Genomic DNA, 19,183 nt, shown 5'->3' with positions numbered 1-19,183 from the left:
TGAATGGATAAAGAATGTATGATATATATACACAATGGAATATTACTCATCCATAAAAAAGATTGAAATTCTGCCATTTGTAACAGCATGGATGGACCTAGAGGTCCACCATGCTAAGTGAGATAAGTCAGAGATAAGTCAGAGAAGGATAAATACCATATGATTTCACTTATGTGGAATTTAAGAAACAAAACAAATGAACAAAGAAAAATAGAGATAAACTAAAAAACAGACTCTTAAAATACAGAGAACAAACTGATGGTTGCCAGAGGGGGGGGGGGGTGAGAGGATGAGTGAGATAAAGGGGATTAAGAGTACACTTGTCTTGATGAGCGCTGTGATGTGTACAAAATTGTTGAATCATTATATTATATACCTGAAACTAATATAACACTGTATGTTAATTATTCTTCAATAAAAAAAATAGTCATAGGTCTGTTATTTGTCTTCTCTAAAATTCTAATCATATGAAAAGTAAATTATTAGATAAGGAAAGTTCAGTCACAAATGTGAGCCACATATATAATTCAAAATTTTTTCATAGTCACATTAATAGGTAAAAAGAAACAGGTGATGTTAATTTTAATTATATATATTATGTGCCCCATGTACTGAGAATATTATTTCCATGTACAGTCAGTATAAAAAATTATGCATGTAATTTTTTTGTAATTCTTTTTTGTTTCTTAAGTCTTCAAAATCCATTGTGTATTTTACATTTATAGCACATCTCCATTTGGATTAGCCACATTACATGTGCTCCGTGTGGCTGTTGGCTACTGTATTGGATGGTTTGGGCAAATTTTATGTCAGTTGGAAGACCTTAAATGTCATAAAAGAGTAAATAACACCTCGCATAATTTTTCCAAATGATAGCAATTAATTAAGTCCTAGTCTAAAAATAAAGTTAAAAATGATTTGTAACTTACTATATTTTGGATAGTAAATGACATAATACATGTTAAGCACTTTGGGGAGTACTTCGTTTACAATGGATGCTCCATAAATATGAACAACCAGGACTTAAAAAAATAATTACTTTAAAAAAAATTTAACAGGTGGTATTTTTTTATTTCTAAGATTTCTTTTTCATTCCTAGGAAGAATCTGATTTTAAAAGGGTAGGCTAGTTTGTGACAACATGGATGAAACTAGAAGACATTATGCTAAATAAAATAACCTAGACAGAGAAAAACAAATTCTGAATGGTAACATTTATATGTAGAATTAAAAAAAAAAAGAAAATCCAAACTCATAGAAACAGTAGAATGGTAGTTGCCAGTGGCTGGGTGGGAGAAATGGGGAGTTTGGTCAGAGGATACAAACTTCCAATTATAAGATGAGCAAGTTCTGAGGATCTAATGTACAGCATGGTGACTATAGCTAACAATACGATATTGTATACTTGAAATTGGTGACAGTAGATTTTTAGCATTCTCACTGAAAAAAAAAAAGAAATATGTGAGTTGATGGATGTGTTAATTATAAAGTGGTTGCCATAATTTATGCATATATCACATTATATACTTTAAACATACTACAATTGTATTTGTCAATTTTACCTCAATAAAGCAGGAAGAATTCCATGTCACAATTAAAAAAAAATTAACAATAATAAAAAAAGACAAGTTATTCACTTTATTTCTTTTCTTTCTTTCTTCTTGTTCTTTTTTTTCTTTTTTTTGATATATTATCCTCTTACCTCTTACAGAGAATAAAGAAAAAATTTAAGGTTTATTCCCCACTCCCGTTAACTTTATTTTATTAGGGGTTATTTGTCTGAATGGTCCCCGGGCCCAGTTTTTTGAGTGGCTAATCAATTTCACATGTCTGGTTATTATTCATGGTCTACTAATATTTATAAATGAAGGACTTAATTATTCAGTATGGGCAACTCATGTGGTCACTGCCTGCAATTATGTGGGTGAATGTTTATTTTTTCCTGATTGATACCCCCCAAGTGTGTGTAGGGAGGTGATTGATAGGTTGGTGGTTTGATTCTTTGGCTCCCCTTCTCTTGTAAATGTGTTAGATGGGAGCTGTCTACCTTGAGGCCTCTTGGCTGTGCTGTGGAATGAGGTGGATGCACGTGGGTGGTTATTGTTCAGTGTGGGTGGCAAGTGTTCAATTATTTAAAGATGGTAGATTTAAGTGCCTGATTGGAATATCCACTTTGTATCTATAGCATTTAACATGTTATGTTTCTTTACAGGAATACACATGGATTAATAAAAGCCATTATGAAATTACTACAAATGCAAGCTGTTAAGGAAGGACAATGTGGGGAGAAGAATATTCGGAATTTATATACCATTCGGTATGTCATTTCTCCTTCCTTTAAAAAAATGTGTGTGTGTGTGTGTGTGTGTGTGTGTGTGTGTATGTGAATTGTTAACTAAGTTATGAACAGATATGCTCATTGATTAAAAATTATTTAATTCAACAGTGATGGTGGGTCTTGACCTCTCAAGAAGTTAGTATTTCAAAGATGCAGAGGATTGAGATAGAGGTGAAAGCATGCCGATATCACCACTATAGGTTTCAGGGTTGCTTCCTTGGAATTAGAATCTGTTCCCCAAAATTCTTTCTGCTCTGGGATAGCTATAACCATCTTCCCAATATTATGAAAACTGAAGAGTTGATTGAGCAAATGTACTTAAAACAGGAGGGGTTTAGGCTAGGTAGGAGGGTAGGATAAAAAGTAACAGGAAACTAAGGGTTAATACCCAGGGCAAGGTTAGTAGGTGGGAGTGTTGATTTGCCTTTTCTTTGTCATCTATGTAATGTAACATGGTAGAATTATGTTAAAAGGAAAATACACAGGGCACCTATGTGGCTCAGGGGTTGAGCATCTGCCTTTGGCTCAGGTCGTGATCCTGGGGTCCTGGGATGGAGTCCTGCTTTGGGCTCCCCGTAAGGAGCCTGCTTCTCCCTCTGCCTATGTCTCTGCCTCTCTCTCTGTGTCTCTCATGAATAAATAAATAAAATCTTAAAAAAATTTTTTTTAAAGCGAATTACGTTGGATTTTATTGAAGAGTTTGGACAAGGGAATGCATACTTACTTGTAAAGGTGACCCTAACCATTGCCTTGAAGGTCCCAGAAAGCCATTTCTTAAGAGAGGGGCTCTTACTTAGTGAGCAGAGTGCCCCAGAAGATGCCATGTAACTAGTGTATATTGTTTTAGGAACTGTTTAGCGATGCATCCAGAATGTGCCTGTTTCAGAAGAATATGAACATGGGATCATAAACGAGGGCACTGGTTCTAAGGGGAAATGGGTTACAGGGCTCTGGTGATCCGACAGTGAAAATAAATTGGGTACTAATGAACCATCATTGGCTTGAGCATGTAGCACCAATAGTTTTGAACACTTGATATCACAGCTATCAGAATCTATGAGAGAGGCTCCAAAATACCAGCTGGTGCTTATTACATATTCTTAGAGTACTTTCCTTTTGTAATAAGCCGACAGTGTCTTCTAATTTATAATGATCTGTTTTGAAATTTTAGTGCTATTTGTAATCTTTTTTATTTTTTTTATTTTTATTTATTTATTTTTGTAATCTTTTTTATTGAGTACATTGAGAGTTTAAGCCAATTTTTTAACAAGGGCAGATTTTAATTTTATGTATTTTTTTCTTAACATGTTTTTCTGAATATCTTCAAACATACAGAAAATTTGGAATAATGAAGAACAATGACTAATTCATTGTTAGCTTATTAGTTTGTAAGTTAACATTTTTAAATTGGGGAAGCAAAAGGAAAATTATTTTTTTGAAAATACCCTGGAAACTTGGGGTGTGTAAACTTTTCCAAAATGATAAATATGCTTTTCTTTCCTTTTTTTTCTTACACAGTGTGGTGCTCTATGACATAACAAGGTTTTCATTTCAGATTTCTCTTTCATCTATTACCTTAAGCAGAATTGAACCTAAGAAGATGATGAGCAGATCTTAATGTTTCTAGATGAGTCATATAAACATCTGCATTTTTGTTGTTGTTTTTAAAGAATTTCAAACTTTTAGGCCAGAATTCCAGGATAGAAAAAAATTACAGGGATGCCTGGGTAGCTCATTTGGTTAACTCTTAGTTTCGGCTCAGGTCACGATCTCAGGGTCTTAGGGTCATGAGATCTAGCTCTCTGTTGGGCTCTGGGCTCAGTGTGAAGTTTTCTTGAGATTCTCTCCCCCGAACTTTGCCCTTCCCCCTGCTCTTGCTCATTCTCTCTCTCTCAAAGTAAATAAAATCTTTAGAAAAGGGAGTGAGAAGAAATCCATTTTGTTGTTTTTCGTTGGGAGTTATTTTAAAATAGGAAGGCCATTAAAATTTTAAATTTTTATATAACAGTTTTATTGAGATATAATTCGCATGCCACAGGATTGAACCCATTCAAAGTATACAATTCAGTGGTTTTTAGGTTATTTACAGAATTACACAACCATTGCCATAATCATTTTAGAATGTTTTCACATTCCCCCAAATTCCTTACCCTTTAGCAGGCACTCCATATTTCCCTCCTCCCAGTGGGGTATTTTATTTTTTTATTTATTTTTATTAAATTTTTTTTTTTTTATTGGAGTTCAATTTGCCAATATATAGCATCCAGTTGGGTATTTTTAATTCAATGATTTGCAACACTGGCCGCTTATTAGAACCCCCTGGGTGTGCTTTAAAACAAGCATAGGAACAATTAAATACCCCAGATCAACTGAATCAATCTCTGCCGTAAGATCCAGTAGGCATTTGTCTTTTTTAAAAGATCCAGCGATTCTGATTCCCAGTGAGTACGAGATGGTATGTCAGCTGCTCCACTGTGCATGCTAAGCGCCTGGGACCTTGCAGAACAAAAGATTCTCTTTCTTTGCTTTAGGTCTCGGGTGGGCTCGGGATTCTCGAGTAACTCGTTCCCAGGTACTGACGCTTCTTTCCACTGCTACACTATGGAGAGCGGAGATCTGTGGTGGCGTTAGTGGTACCAGGGAGCCTGTTAGGAGGGTGGGGTCTCGTCCTCCATCTCAGACTACCTGTATCAGCACCCCGCATTCCAGTTAGATTTTGCAGGTAATCTGTAGGCACCTTAAAAGTTAAAGAGGCTCTGGTTTAGATGATGGTAAAAGGAAATGCTGTCAACAGAAGGGTTAGAATTGTTTTCCCTTTCACACTGATTGTCATTACTGTGTGTGAGTGCTAGACCATCAGTCACCTGCAATGTTTTACGTGGTGTCCTGCTTTATAATTCATTTCTTCCTCTAGTTGGTTCTTCCAACTGTGGTCTTGGTTTTTTTAAAGGACAAGTAGGCGCAAGGTGTGGTAGGGAACCCAGTGCGAGGAGCTGAAATCCTTCTGGTTATGTAAGTTGTGTCTTTAGAGTGGCAGCACATTAAGAGGTCCAGAATCAATCACCTGAGTTGGCATAATCCAGTAATGTTTATGGAGAGCCCTTATGTGAATGGCTGTTTGGCACTGTAAATCAGTAGAGTGTAATCGAGTGTATAAGAGCCTTAAGTTCCTCCAGGGGGGATTGTGGATGGCAGAAACAGAGGAGAGGTGAGCCTGAAGAGCAGATTCCCCTCAAGAGAGCTATGATTACCTGAGTCAAGCATGAAATTGTCATGCTGTTTTACAGCCTTCTTTGCCACATGTTGGTTCGGAATATCCTCCAGCTTTGGAGAGGCAACTGATGAGCTGTGTATGGGAGCATAGAAGGGTTATGAGAAGCCCAGAACTCCACTGAGAGGTGTTCCCTGGTTATACTGTAAGATTAATTTAAAATTAAACGTAAAAAGTAGTAGGGGGTGCCTGAGTGACTTGGTTAATAAGCATCTGCCTTCAGCTCAGGTCATGATCCCCAGGGTCGAGGGATCGAACCCTGCATCAGGCTCCTTGCTGGGCCAGGAGTCTGCTTCTCCTCCCTCTGCCTGCAGCTCCCCCGATTTGTGCTCTCTCTCTCTCTGTCAAATAAATAAATAAAATCTTAAAAAAAGATAAAATGGTAGTAGTATGACATAATTGGGAGCTTTCTGGAAATGAAACTCATCTGTGTTCTTTTTATAGTTTTAAGGACTCGGATAGCATACCGTTTTGGAGTTGAAGCATTTTTCACTTCTTGTCCTAATAGCTGCTTAATTTGAATTCTAGTAAAACAGAATATGTGGTCATTTTAAATGAGTTGGTGTTGCCTTGCGTATGTTATGCCGGTATGGGAGTGAAGAGAGGGAGGTGTGAGCAGCTTCCCTTGGTTCCTGTGAATTTTACGAAAGGAGCTCTAGAGTGGATATTTTCTTTGTTGAACCTAGAGCCCTTTGGTTCTCAAACTTTCTGTGCCTAAGAAGTACCTGGGGAGCTTGTTAATGGAACAGCTTTTTAAGCCCTTGCTGGACATTCTTATTCCGTCGGTTTTATACTAGACTTAGGAATCAGCATGTTTACCCAGCTGTGCTGTGATCTGGATACAGGTCATTTGTGGTTCACAATTGAGAAATATCACTTGAGGTCGTGGGAGCTTAGAGGTACCACGTAGAAACTGCAAGGAATCTCTTAGGGGTACACAAAGGGGCTTAATCCTGTCTTCCTTGCCTCTGTTCCCTGTTTGGGAGGCAAAAAGTCTGTTTCCTCCTGAGCACCAAGGCACTAAGTTCATCTTAACCACATCTAGCACGGACAATAGAGAGGCCAAGATCAGAGCCAACAAGCATTTATTTCTAAAGGAAAAAGCTGTCCAGGGAGAGCCAGCCAAGTATACATGCAAGAGAGCTTGTAAGAGATTTAAACCCCCTTGCTCTATTGAAAGAAATAATCCTGTGGCCCCAGCAAGTGAGTGTTCTTCATGGTCAGATGGTAGATGCTTGTTTGGAGCAGGAGAGGAAGAGAGCCCCCAGCCACCTTGTTAAGAAACCACAGTGGTTTTCAGTGAATCCAGAGCTTGTCCCAGAGTTTTTGATATGTCTGTCTGGAACATGCCTGGAAACCTGCATTTTAATGAGATTTAGATGCACAGGTAGTGTACTGACTGTGCTTTGAGTTACATTAGACTAGAGTGTGTATGGCTAATAAAGTTCATATTGCTAAGCTGGACCTTTCTTTTGTTTTGTGACTTCAGATTAAATGGGCATGTTTAAATGTGGCTTCAGCTCCAATGATTTTTTAAGATGGGGTTAGCTGGAAGAATACCACAGCACATTTATACATAGCATATGCTACATATGAAATTCTCGGTCCATGAATCTTGAATCTGGTTGCACAGTAGAGCCTCCAAAGGGCTTTTAAACGTACAGGTGCCTGGGCTTTTCCTAGAAGGACTAGTGTTAGCTTCAGGCATCGGTGGTTTTTCAAAGCTTCCTAGATTAGATAGTTTTCAGTGTGCTGGTAGGGTGGCGAACTGCTGGCCAGTTGTTGAAATGAGGCAATAGGGGTTCATTGTTGCTAGACCTTCTGATCTTTCGATGTTAATAACATTTTATATGAAATCTCCTGACCACCAAATGCCAGAAAACAATTCTGGTTTTTAAAAATACAGGGTAGGCAGACAAAACACATCTGTTCATAGGATACGATCCAAGGGCAACAGGTTTGTGATCCTGATTTTAGGCATTTAATAGTTTTCAGAATCTTAGAAGCTCTTTTCTTTCTTTCTTTTTTTTTTTTTTAAGATTTTATTTATTTATTCATAGAGACACAAAGAGAGAGGCAGAGAGACAGAGGGAGAAGCAGGCTCCATGCAGGGAGCCCAATGTGGTACTCGATCCCAGGTCTCCAGGATCACACCCTGGGCTGCAGGCGGCGCTAAACCACTGTGCCACCGGGGCTGCCCAGAACCTCTTTTCTACCAGTGAACACTTTTATAATAATTGCCTTTTAAAGAAAAGTTTATTTACTTTTAGTCGTTTTGACACCTACCATGGGGCTTGAACTCACGACTCTGAGATCAAGAGTCGCTTGTTTTACCAACTGAGCCAGCTAGGCACCTCCTGGCCCCCCACCTGTTAAAAACTGCTATGAATGTATCCTTTGGTTTAGGTTTATCTATCTTTCCCCCACTTTGTTTGGTCTGGATTTTCTGTTGGTGTGCTTGAACTCCACTTTTCTGTGACACACTTATACTTAAGTTACTTAAACATTCTCGAATATTGACCCTAGTGTGGCAGAGAACAAATCTGGAGTGGTGTTTCAATTGCGAGGATGAATAATGAAACTAAGTTTTTACGATTCATAAATTATCGAAGCACATTTTCTCAGTTGCTTTGTACTATGCCATGTTTCCCTTCCTGCCCCTGGAATTTTATCATGTGCTTCTGCCTTTCGTTTTTCCTCTGCATATTCATATTATGGCAATCTTTTCAAGATCTCTCTTCCCTTTGCTGAAGTGAAGAAGTAGCTGTGAATTCATGAGCAGTGACTGCTTGTTTCAGAATTCGTGCAGCATTCTGATGTGCCAGACAGTGGCTGACATGCACACAGAGCAAATGTTCAAAATCTTATTTGTGGAAGGTTTGGTCTGATCAACATCAAGCTGTACTTTCTGGAATGAGGGAATATTAAAGGCTTTTGGCAGATGGTGTGCTCCGAAATGGGTGATGAGGCCAAGGGTAATGGACAGTTATACCCCGAGTGGATTAGTTATGTGTTCTCTGGGTATTCGTTCGTCTTTAGACAGTATTATGTACTTTATTTAGGTGGAGAGTTAATTTTCAGAACGTAAAGATGTGTGTCCCAGAGGCTAAAGTACTTGATAATTCATATTGATCTTTTTCACTTAGCTCTTGAGGCAAACATTCCTCCCTGAGGGCTATCACATAGGAAAATGAGAATCCCAAGAGAAGTACTGCAACAAAATGCATGAGGACCACTGTGTGGTTGTGGACATCAAAATGTAGCCCTGGTTTTAATTTTGATGCCTAACTTTTTATCAGCATTAAACTCCTACATTTTCTCTTCCATCCATTTTGAAGAGTGAGCTGGAGTCAACCACAAGAGGAGCCCAGAAAGAGTGTTGGCAGATCTAGGTGGAAGCACGGGCCTCCGTGCTGCCATGAGAGAGAGAGCTGGTACGCTGGAGTGCCGAACAGGAGGCCTAGGGGCTGGAGCTCAGTGTTCAGGGCATGGAGAGGCCGAGATGGAGGCCCAGGAGAGGGCCATGGCCTAGAATACCCAAGGTCGTGGCAGAGACATCGGGTTTTAGTGATAGAGGAGTGGGGAGTTACTGAAAGTCTGTCTTTTTAACTTATTATTTTAAAATAATGTCAAAATTCCAGAAAGATGCATGAATAGTACAAAAGACTCCCATATTCCATTTACCCTGATTCGTCAGTTTTTTTTTAAAGATTTTATTTATTTACTCATGAGAGACAGAGAGAGAGAGAAAGGAAGAGAGAGAGAGAAAGGAAGAGAGAGAGTGAGAGAGAGAGAGAGAGAGAGAGAGAGAGAGGCGCAGAGACACAGGCAGAGGGAGAGGCAGGCTCCATGCAGGGACATGCAGGGAGCCCGATCCCGGGTCTCCAGGACCATGCTCTGCACTGCTGAGCCACCCGGGCTCCCTCAACCAGTGTTTTTTTTTTTTTTTTTTTTTTCTTCAATATTGCCACATATGCTTTATTGTTCTATCTCTCTGTAATTCTTAAAAAAATTTGTGAGTAGATTGCGTATATTCAGCAGTGTGTATTTTCTAAGAACAAGGGTATTCTCATAATCAGAGAACAGTTATTATATTGAGAATATTTAACATCGATATAGTAATCTATAGTCCATCTTGCAGTTTTGTCATCTGTCTTAAAAATGTCCTTTTATGCTTTTTTCCTTTGTATTTTTAGTGTGTAGGGTCTAATTTAGGATCACATGTTACCTTTAGTTGTCATGTCTTTTTAGTCTTTGAAAGTCTGTAATTGTTTCTCTTCTTCTTTTGTCTTTCATGACATTGACATTTTGGAATACTATAAAAGTAATGCCTTAGGATATCACACCTGGAGGCACTGATATCCATTTTATCCCTCACTGGTAATTTTAATTAAAATTTTTCTTTTTTCTTTTTCAAGTAACCTCTACCCCCGTCATGGGGCTGGAACTCACAGCCCTAGGATCACGAGTCACTTACTCCACTGACTAAGCCAGCTCTCTACCCCTCAGTGGTGATTTTAATTTTGGTTATCCAGTCAAGGTGATGTCTCGTTTCTTTACTCTAGGGTTAATCATTTTTCTCTTGTAACTAATAAGCAATCTATGGATAAGACTCTTGGAACCATGCAAATACCCTGCACCTCATTATGCCCCCAACCTCCCAACTAATTTTCACTGTGATGATTTCAAAATGGTGATTTCCCTAGTCTACCACTCCTTTCAGATTTGCTAGTGGCAGTGGACAGGTGGAAATGATAAGAATCTCTGGAAATGCATTTAATCTATAGATTCTGAAGCCCTGCCTCTATAGATTCTGATTTAGAAAGCTTGGGTGTCACCCAGTGTGGGTACGTAGGATCTGTATATTTTTTAATAATCTCCAGGGATTTTGATGTGGAAATGGGTCTGAGAATCACTGGATGAATGGCTAACCATTCATAACCAAACAACATCATGGCATTTCATAATGGCATAAGCCTTATTTCCTCCCACATCTGCACCTTTAAAAATGGGTGTAATTGAGGCTCCTGGGTGGCTCACTCAGTTGAGCGTCTGCCTTCAGCTCAAGTCATGATCTCCAGGTCCTGGGATCCAGCCTTGCATCAGGCTCCCTGCTCAATGGGGAGCCTGCTTCCACCCCCTGCCCCCCTACCTCTGGGCTGCTCTTCCTGCTTGTGCTTTCTCGGAAATAAATAAATAAAAATCTTTAAAAACAGGGTGTAATCAACCAGGTGTATTGAAGTAATAAATGAGGTTCTGATTTGAACTTGCTTCCTTTGTAAGGGAAATTCATTTCATTAGGATTCTATTGGTGTTATACTTTACATGATACACATGAATTTTTCTAAAATCAAGAAGCAGTTAACTAAATCTAAGATAGTGTGTGGCCAAGTTAAATTTGAGAAATTATTTTGAAGTTTTATTTATTTAATTAATCTCTACACCCTATATGGAGTTCGAACACAAGACCCTGAGTTTGAGAGTCACATGATCCACTGAAGTGGCCAGGTGCCCCTGAAATATTTTTTTAGTGCATTTTTTTTGGAGATATAATTTGTATGCCATAAAACTCACCTTTTTAAACCCTATAGTTCAGTGTTTTTTTTTTTTTTTATATCCACAAAGTTGTCTAACCATTATTACTATCTAATCCCAGAACATTTTCATCACCCCCAAAAGAAGCTCTTTACCCACTAAGAGTAACTCCCTAGTATCTCTTCTGTAGGTCCTGGAAAATACTACTTTTTGTATCTGTGGACTTGCCTCTTCTGGGCATTTTATATAATTGGAACCCTACAGTATGTGGCCTTTTATGCTTGTCCTTTTCCACCTAGCATAATGTTTTCAAGGTTTGTCTATGTTGTAGCATCGTCAATATTTCATTCCCTTTTATGGCTAAATAATATTCCATTGCATGGATGTACCACATTTTATTTATTCTGTAACTTTTTGTATGCCTACCAAGTCTAGTGAATTTTTAGGGTTTTTACCTTGTACGTTTATTTTGGAGGTAAGCTATTCCTTTTAAGTTCCTGGAAATAGACTTCTTAGTCTTTAATTAAGAGTAGTTATTGTCATATGTAAGTGATGAATCACTGAATTCTACTCCTGAAACTAATATATGTTAACTAACTAGAATTAATTAATTAATTAATTAATTTTAAAGATTTTGTTTATTTATTCATAAGAGACACAGACAGAGAGGCAGAGACAGGCTGAGGGAGAAGCAGGCTCCCTGCGGGGACCTCAGTGCAGGACTTGTTCCAAGACCCTGGGATCAGGCCCTGAGCCAAAGGCAGACGCTCAGCCACTGAGCCACCCAGGTGCTCCAACTAATTAGAGTTTAAATAAAAACTTGAAGCATTTAGGGCAGCCCCGGTGGTGCAGCGGTTTAGCGCCACCTGCAGTCCAGGGGCGTGATCCTGGAGTCCCATGTCGGGCTCTCTGCATGGTGCCTGCTTCTTTCTCTGCCTGTGTCTGCACCTCTCTCTCTCTATCTCTCTGTTTCTATGAATAAATAAATAAAGTCTTTAAAAAAATATAAAAAAAAACCCAAAAAAACCCCCACAAATACTTGAAGCATTTAAAAACTTCAGCAAGAGTAGTTACTGTTTTTCATTTTTATGCAAATTTTATTACATTTACTTCTTCTTAATGAGGTTACTTGGAATCCTGTAACATTTTAAAAACTTGACCATCTAAATTTCTCTTTTGGGGGTGGGGGTCAAAATGAGCATTTTGCTTTTGGGGGACCTGATTATTTCAGTAATTGAATATATCATCTAAAGAGATCCCTTGGGATGTAGATGTTTGGTTTTATTTAGCATAAAAGAAGCATGACACCATTATTAAATCATCTGTACTACACAGTCAAGCTGCCATAAGGGATTCGAACTAGTAGAATACATTAATATGTTTAATTTTGCTGAAGTTCCAAAAACTTCCATACTTGGGGAGCTACCACTTTGGGGCACATCATATACAACCTTTTTTTGGGTTGGGGGGAGGAGAGTGCTTACTCTGTAGTCTTTTGGGAATTCTCTAAGTGGGAATTTAACAAGCCTGAATTATAGTAATAACCTTCGATATACTTTAATTTGCTGACATATACTGGCTTTTGGAGGGGGGCAGTGGTCCTTTTTTGAGAATCTCATAAAAAGTTTTGGTCCTTCGTTAGAAATGTACACACACACACAGGCCTTCAAAATTTTGTGTATTAATAAAAAACAAAAAAGTTGCAGTATCATTTCAGAGGGCTTGTGAATTCTTGAGCTTTAATGGATACATGGGCATCTTTATAGAAAAATCATGAAAAAGAATATGGGAAAGAAGAGATGATCAGCGTCTGATCTGACTCTGAGAAAGCCCAGCAGAGTTAATGATAAGAAAGAAGCCAGAGCTGTAACTAGGGGAAGCAGAGCCAGTACTTTGCAGGGGCCATCTGGCTCTTTGCAGTTTGATTCTTTCTATTGAACTGCATGTTTTGCTTCTGTTTTCATTTCCTCTTTTCTCTCCTTTTTCCCACCCAGGGAAGTCTTTGTTCACAGTTTATGGTTCTAATCACCTGGGGTTTACACTTGGGATTTATAATCAGACCGAAAGAATAAGCTACACATAGTGTACAGTCATCCAGTTAGCAATTGCCACTAGAAAGTGCTTTTAAGTCCTTCTAAAAGTAGCTGTTTAATCTAAAAATTGCTATGGTAATTTGATGATAAAAGCCTGTAAGTGCATAAAATGCCATTTTTGCCATATTAGCCTATTTATCCTGTGTCTAGTTTTTAAATTTAATTCAATTTTATTTTAATTTATATTTTTGCAATCATGGCCTGTAGCTTATTAATAGAAGTTTTGGAATGCTAAGTATGTGTTTATTTCCCCACAGCCATTACCTTCTACCTAAAATAAGTTTTAAACTTCTGACATTGGCACACACCTTGCATTAAAACCCTGCCCCTCAAAATAGGAATCCTGCAAAAGGTGCCGTATGTGGGCAGAATTATGTAATATGATGTACACTTTCAAAGAAATCTTACACTTTCCCTATCTGCCTTATGGACCCAAAGAAAATAGTCAAATTTGTTAAAATGTCAAAATTAAAATACTTTTTGCTCCAAAAGTCTTCTTTTCCTGGGAGCTTATGTGGAAAGGAAAAATACATTTGCCTTAAAACACGACAAGATAATTCACAATTATTGCTTAATTTTTCTTTTTTATAGTAATATTCATTGTGGCACCTTAATTTTTTGTTATGCATTTTTTAAAATCTCAAAATCTGCGGCGCTTTTTTTTTTTTTTAATCCCTTTTTGGCTTCCAACCAGCACTTTCGAATCAAAATTCAGAGCAGGTAGAGAAATGCTTTTAAAATGCATATTTGATGTAGTAAGTGCTATGCTATGCTTCTGAAAGCGCTAGGGTCACAGCTGCATACATGAAAATGCATGGTGACTGTAGGCATTGTTTCCTCACACAGAAAAGGCAATCTGTGTCTATCGCTGAATTTATGATGTAAATCAAATCCTAGCTTTCCTGTATTCAGAGATGGAGCAGAAAGGTTGAGGTGACCTAAAGGTTACAAATAACTTTTGCTTTTTGCTTTGCCTACCGCAAGACTAATTTTTTTTTTACTTCCTCTTTTCCATGAAGATTGATGTATTTATACTTGGAAAGGTGAATCTAGTTACATACCTTATTCTGTCGTTGCCTCTGTGCTAGTCTAGTGGAACCGTGCATTTATCATTCACTCCTCTCCCCCATTCCATTCTGTAAGATGCGCGTACTGCGCAGTGGTGTTGACAATATTATTAAAGGCTGGGGAGGACCCAAGCGTTAGATACCAGCTCTGCATGCCTCCTCTGTGCCCTGAACAATGTGGACTTTGAAACCAGGTACTAGAAGCACAGTGTTAAGTTGGTTTTTCACGATCCAGTGAAAGAGTTTAAAAAGGTGCTTTGGGGACAGCGTGTGTATGAGTTAACAATTTTTGTAGCTGTGCCCTGCCACTGAAAGGGAAGCCTCACACGAGTAAGACAGATCCAGCTTCCAGGCAGCTTGTACTCTGGTTTAAGATACCAAACTGCCTGCCTGACAATCAGAATGGTACCCCATTAATGGAGCATTCTATGTGCTAGGTACTGTTAAATGCTTTACTTAAAATGGTATGGTGGTTGAAGCACTTATAAATCATGAAATGGGAAGGTGCCAAAGAATGTAGGACAAATTAGTTTATCTATGGCAGAAACAAAAACCACACAGTGAGGCATAGATAAGAGGCACCAGTGGCCAATAAAGGCTGACCAGGTCACCTGGTTTATATTGATTTTAATCTTTAGAAACAGTGCTATTCTCTTTTTAAAATTATTTTTATTTTTATTATTTTTTAAATTTAAATTCAATTTTCCAACATATAGTATAACACCCAGTGCTCATCCTATCAAGTGCCCTCCTTCATGCCCATCACCCATCACCCCATCCCCCATCCCTTCTCCCCTTCTGCAATCCTTTCTTTGTTTCCCAGAGTTAGGAGTCTCTCATGGTTTGTCTTTAAGAGGAAAGCAGAATCTATTGGATGTCTCAGAAGTTGGGAAATTGTGACTTAAAAAAAATTGTGCTCATCCTGGATGCAGTACTTCTTCGTGAAATTAAAAAAAAAATACGGTAGGATTTCTCTCTTTGAGATTAAAAATAGGAGAGTCCTTTGTGAGGCTTAGATTTTATTATAAGTTGGCCATAGAGCCATGTAAGCTTGGTGTACAATTACAGAGTTGAGAGCCTTCTGTGCTTTTTCTACCTTCACAGGGTTTGGAACCTACCTCTAGTCTGGAGGAGTATGAAGGTTAGGGCTCTAATGGGTGGCTGGAGTTGTATCCCTTATGCACTGGAAGATACTTAGTTTGATGTCCTCATTTTACAGATGAAGAGACTTTGCCCAAGAGAGGTTAATGCTCTTGCCTGAGATCACAGGTTTGTTGCAGAGCCAGAATGTAAATTTCGAACTCTTGACCCTTTTAGTTCATTGCTTTCCTTTCACTGTTTTCCCTCTCCTCTCCACTTGTGTTTTTTTTTCCGAGATAGGATTGTGACCGCCTGACAGTAAGGGATTCCTATGATGCTAGGTAGACATTGCTTATAGAAATAATGATGATGGCGTTCCTTGGTTGTGCTTGCTCCCAAAACTTGTGTAGCTTACAGTTGGCCGCTATTAATTTTATAAGTGAACAGGTTGATTGGATGGTCAACCCGTCTATCGTTTTGCATAAAGTGTTAACAGTCAACTTACTCTCCATAACTTGAGCAGCAGGTTTGGGGATGAATGAAATTTTAAGGCATAATCAGGCTTTTGCTTGGGGTTCTTTTGTGCCACATTCTTTTTTTGGTCAACAGTGCTTCTAATGAAGAGCAGAGGTGACTCGTTTAAACTGTGGGTCCTTCCATTTATCTTGACCTTTCTCAGTTGGATGTACTTGAAAGAAGTGGAATGGCCAACAAGCAGTGAATGAGAGGAAGAAAGAAAAGAGAAATCTTGAGTAATCCATAAATATGATAATCTTTGAATGCATCGAGTGAATGATACTTAACCTTATGACATTTTAAGTGCTCTAATTATAATATTTTAAGTAGGAAAATAACTATTTTCTGTCATACCCAAATCAGTGTATATATATATATATATATTTTTAAAAGATTTTATTTATTTATTCATGAGAACACAGAGGATTGAGAGAGAGAGGCAGAGACACAGGCAGAGGGAGAAGCAGGCTCCACGCAGGGAGCCCGACGTGGGACTCTCCAGGATCACGACCTGGGCTGAAGGCGGCGCTAAACCGCTGAGCCACCCGGGCTGCCCCAGTGTATATATTATTAAATACTGTTTATTTTGGAACATGATTCTGTATTTTGTAGGGAATAGTTTTCCATTTAAAATGTCTGAGTTTCTACTGTATTGTTTCACTCTTGTACACCTAATGTTAACATTTGATGACTATATGTCCATAAGGAACTTGAAATTTTGAGTATGATTGATTGTTTTTCGTTCAGTGTAAGGAAAGATGAAGGTGGAATCGTAATCTTTTTTTTAATAGCTCTGGGATTGTACCATGGCTTAATCAGTATTGTGCTTCTCATAAGTGCCTGTCATTTTACATAGTGCAGTGGTTCTTAACCAGGGGCAGTTTTGTCCCCCTCCTCCACCCCGGGGACATTTGGTAATGTCTGGAGACATTTTTGAATGTCATAATTATATTGAGTGTTATTACCGTCTTGTGGGTAGAGGCCAGGAATACTGCTAAATATCCTTTGGTGTGTTGGACAACCCTCAAAAGAATTATCTGACCCCAAGTAGCAGTAGTGCAAAGATTGAGCAAACTTCATGCAGGGAAGTTGCACCATAAAGTATATTGAATTACAAAATGCATTCATTCTATTGAGCATTAAGCTTCCTATATTTGTATTCACACACCAACTTGAAGATTCACAAGGGAGAATTTAGCTCTTGGCTTCATTATGCTCAAAGTATTAAAACAACATTTTGGCAGTTATAATTGATTTCAGGTTAGTTGTATTCAGTTGAAATAGTATAATATTATAATCAAATGTTAATCATTGGTAAGATTCAGTGTTCTTATTTTGGACTTCCCTTCTTCCTCAAGAGAGCTTCTTGGAATCAATATTGTATATTATTCTCTGCAATATTTGTGTTTAGATCTGACGTAATCAATTCTTTGGAAAAGTTAATTATCCAGATGTCTAAATCAGTAATTAATCTGGATAATCCCTATTCTATATTATACTTCGTCTTATTTTTAGTGTCTAAGATAATAGAGTTTCCTGAATCCAATGGCTAGGAAAACAGGCCTTTAGCTTCATGCAACAAACCTAGAGTTGTTCCCACAATCCCAATGAAGTAGAAGCTAAATTATAATAGTTGGCCATATGTGCATCATTTCTTTTTTTAAATTTTATTTTATTTAAATTCAATTAATTAACAAATAATGTATTACTCGTTTCAGAGGTAGAGTTCAGTGATTCATCAATCTTATATAACATCCAGTGCTCATTATATCATGTGCTCTCCTTAATGCCTGTTACCCAGTTACCCCATCCCTAACCCGCCTCCCTTCCAGCGACCCTTAGTTTGTTTCCTATGATTAAGAGTCTTTTATAGTTTGTCTCCCTCTCTGATTTCCTCTTGTTTTATTTTTCCTCTCTTCCCCTATGATCCTCTATTTTATTTCTTAAATTCCACATATGAGTGAGATATGATAATTGTCTTTCTCTAATTTACTTACTTCACTTAGCATAATACTCTGTAGTTCCATCCACATCATTGCAAATGGCAAGATTTTTTTATGGATAATATTCCAGTGTGTGTGTATGTGTGTGTGTATATGTTTGTGTGTATGTGTGTGTATATATACATATATATGTACCACATCTTTATCCATTCTGGACTCTTTCCACGGTTTGGCTATTGTGGACATTGCTGCTATAAACATTGGGGGTACAGGTGCCCCTTCAGATCACTTCATTTGTTTTGTTTTTTTTTAAAGATTTTATTTATTTACTCACAAGAGACACAGAGAGAAAGGCAGAGACACAGGCAGAGGGAGAAGCAGGCTCCATGCAGGGAGCCCGATGTGGGACTTGATCCCAGGACTCCAGGATCATGCCCTGGGCCGAAAGCAGGAGCTAAACTGCTGAGCCACTCAGGGATCCCCAGATCACTTCATTTGTATATTTGGGGTAAATACCCAGTAATGCAATTGCTGGGTTGTAGGATAGCTCTATTTTAAACTTTTTGAGGAACCTCTATACTGTTTGCCAGATTGGCTGCACCAGCTTGGATTCCGACTGTGTAAGAGGGTTCCCCTTTCTCTGTGTTCTCGCCAACATCTGTCATTTCCTGACTTGTTAATTTTAGCCATTCTGACCTGTGTGAGGTGTTATCTCATTGTGGCTTTGATTTGTATTTCCCTGATGCCAAGAGATGTGGAGCCTTTTTTCATGTGTGTGTTGGCCATTTGTATGTCTTTCTTGGAGAAATGTCTGTTCATGTCTTCTGCCCATTTCTTGAGTGAATTATTCTTTTTTAAAATTTGTTTTTATTTTTCAGTTTTATTTATTTATTTATTTTAATAAATTTATTTTTTATTGGTGTTCAATTTACCAACATACATTATAACACCCAGTGCTCATCCCGTCAAGTGCCCCCCTCAGTGCCCGTCACCACCCATTCACCCCCACCCCCCACCCTCCTCCCCTTCTACCACCCCTAGTTCGTTTCCCAGAGTTAGGAGTCTTTATGTTCTGTTTGAGTGAATTATTCTTTGGGTGTTGAGTTTGTTAAGTTCTTTACAGATTTTGGATACTAGCACATTTGCAAATACCTTCTTCCATTCTGTTGGTTGTCTTTTGGTTCTGTCTACTGTTTCCTTTGCTGCACAAAAGCTTTTTATCTTGATGAAGTCCCCATAGTTCATTTTTGCCTTTGTGTCCCTTGCCTTTGGAGATGTGTCTAGCAAGAAGTTGGTGTGGCTGAGGTCAAAGAAGTTTGCTACCTGTGTTCCTCTATGATT

The 19,183-nt window shown here is 38.3% G+C and overlaps 1 protein-coding gene across 3 annotated transcripts in view; it reads left to right on the top strand.

The window, feature by feature from the left end:
• The window catches only part of FOCAD (focadhesin), a 308,502-nt gene that overhangs the window by 53,834 nt on the left and 235,485 nt on the right, over positions 1–19,183 (top strand). For all 3 annotated transcript variants that reach the window (XM_041762114.1, XM_041762115.1, XM_041762113.1), the window contains one exon: positions 2,212–2,316. In XM_041762114.1, coding sequence (XP_041618048.1) covers positions 2,212–2,316 — 105 coding nt within the window. The remainder of the gene's footprint in view (positions 1–2,211; positions 2,317–19,183) is intronic.

This window comes from Vulpes lagopus, chromosome 7 (genome assembly GCF_018345385.1).
Source record: "Vulpes lagopus strain Blue_001 chromosome 7, ASM1834538v1, whole genome shotgun sequence".
Lineage (NCBI taxonomy): Eukaryota > Metazoa > Chordata > Mammalia > Carnivora > Canidae > Vulpes > Vulpes lagopus.
This window is presented reverse-complemented; position numbering and strand designations above follow the sequence as displayed.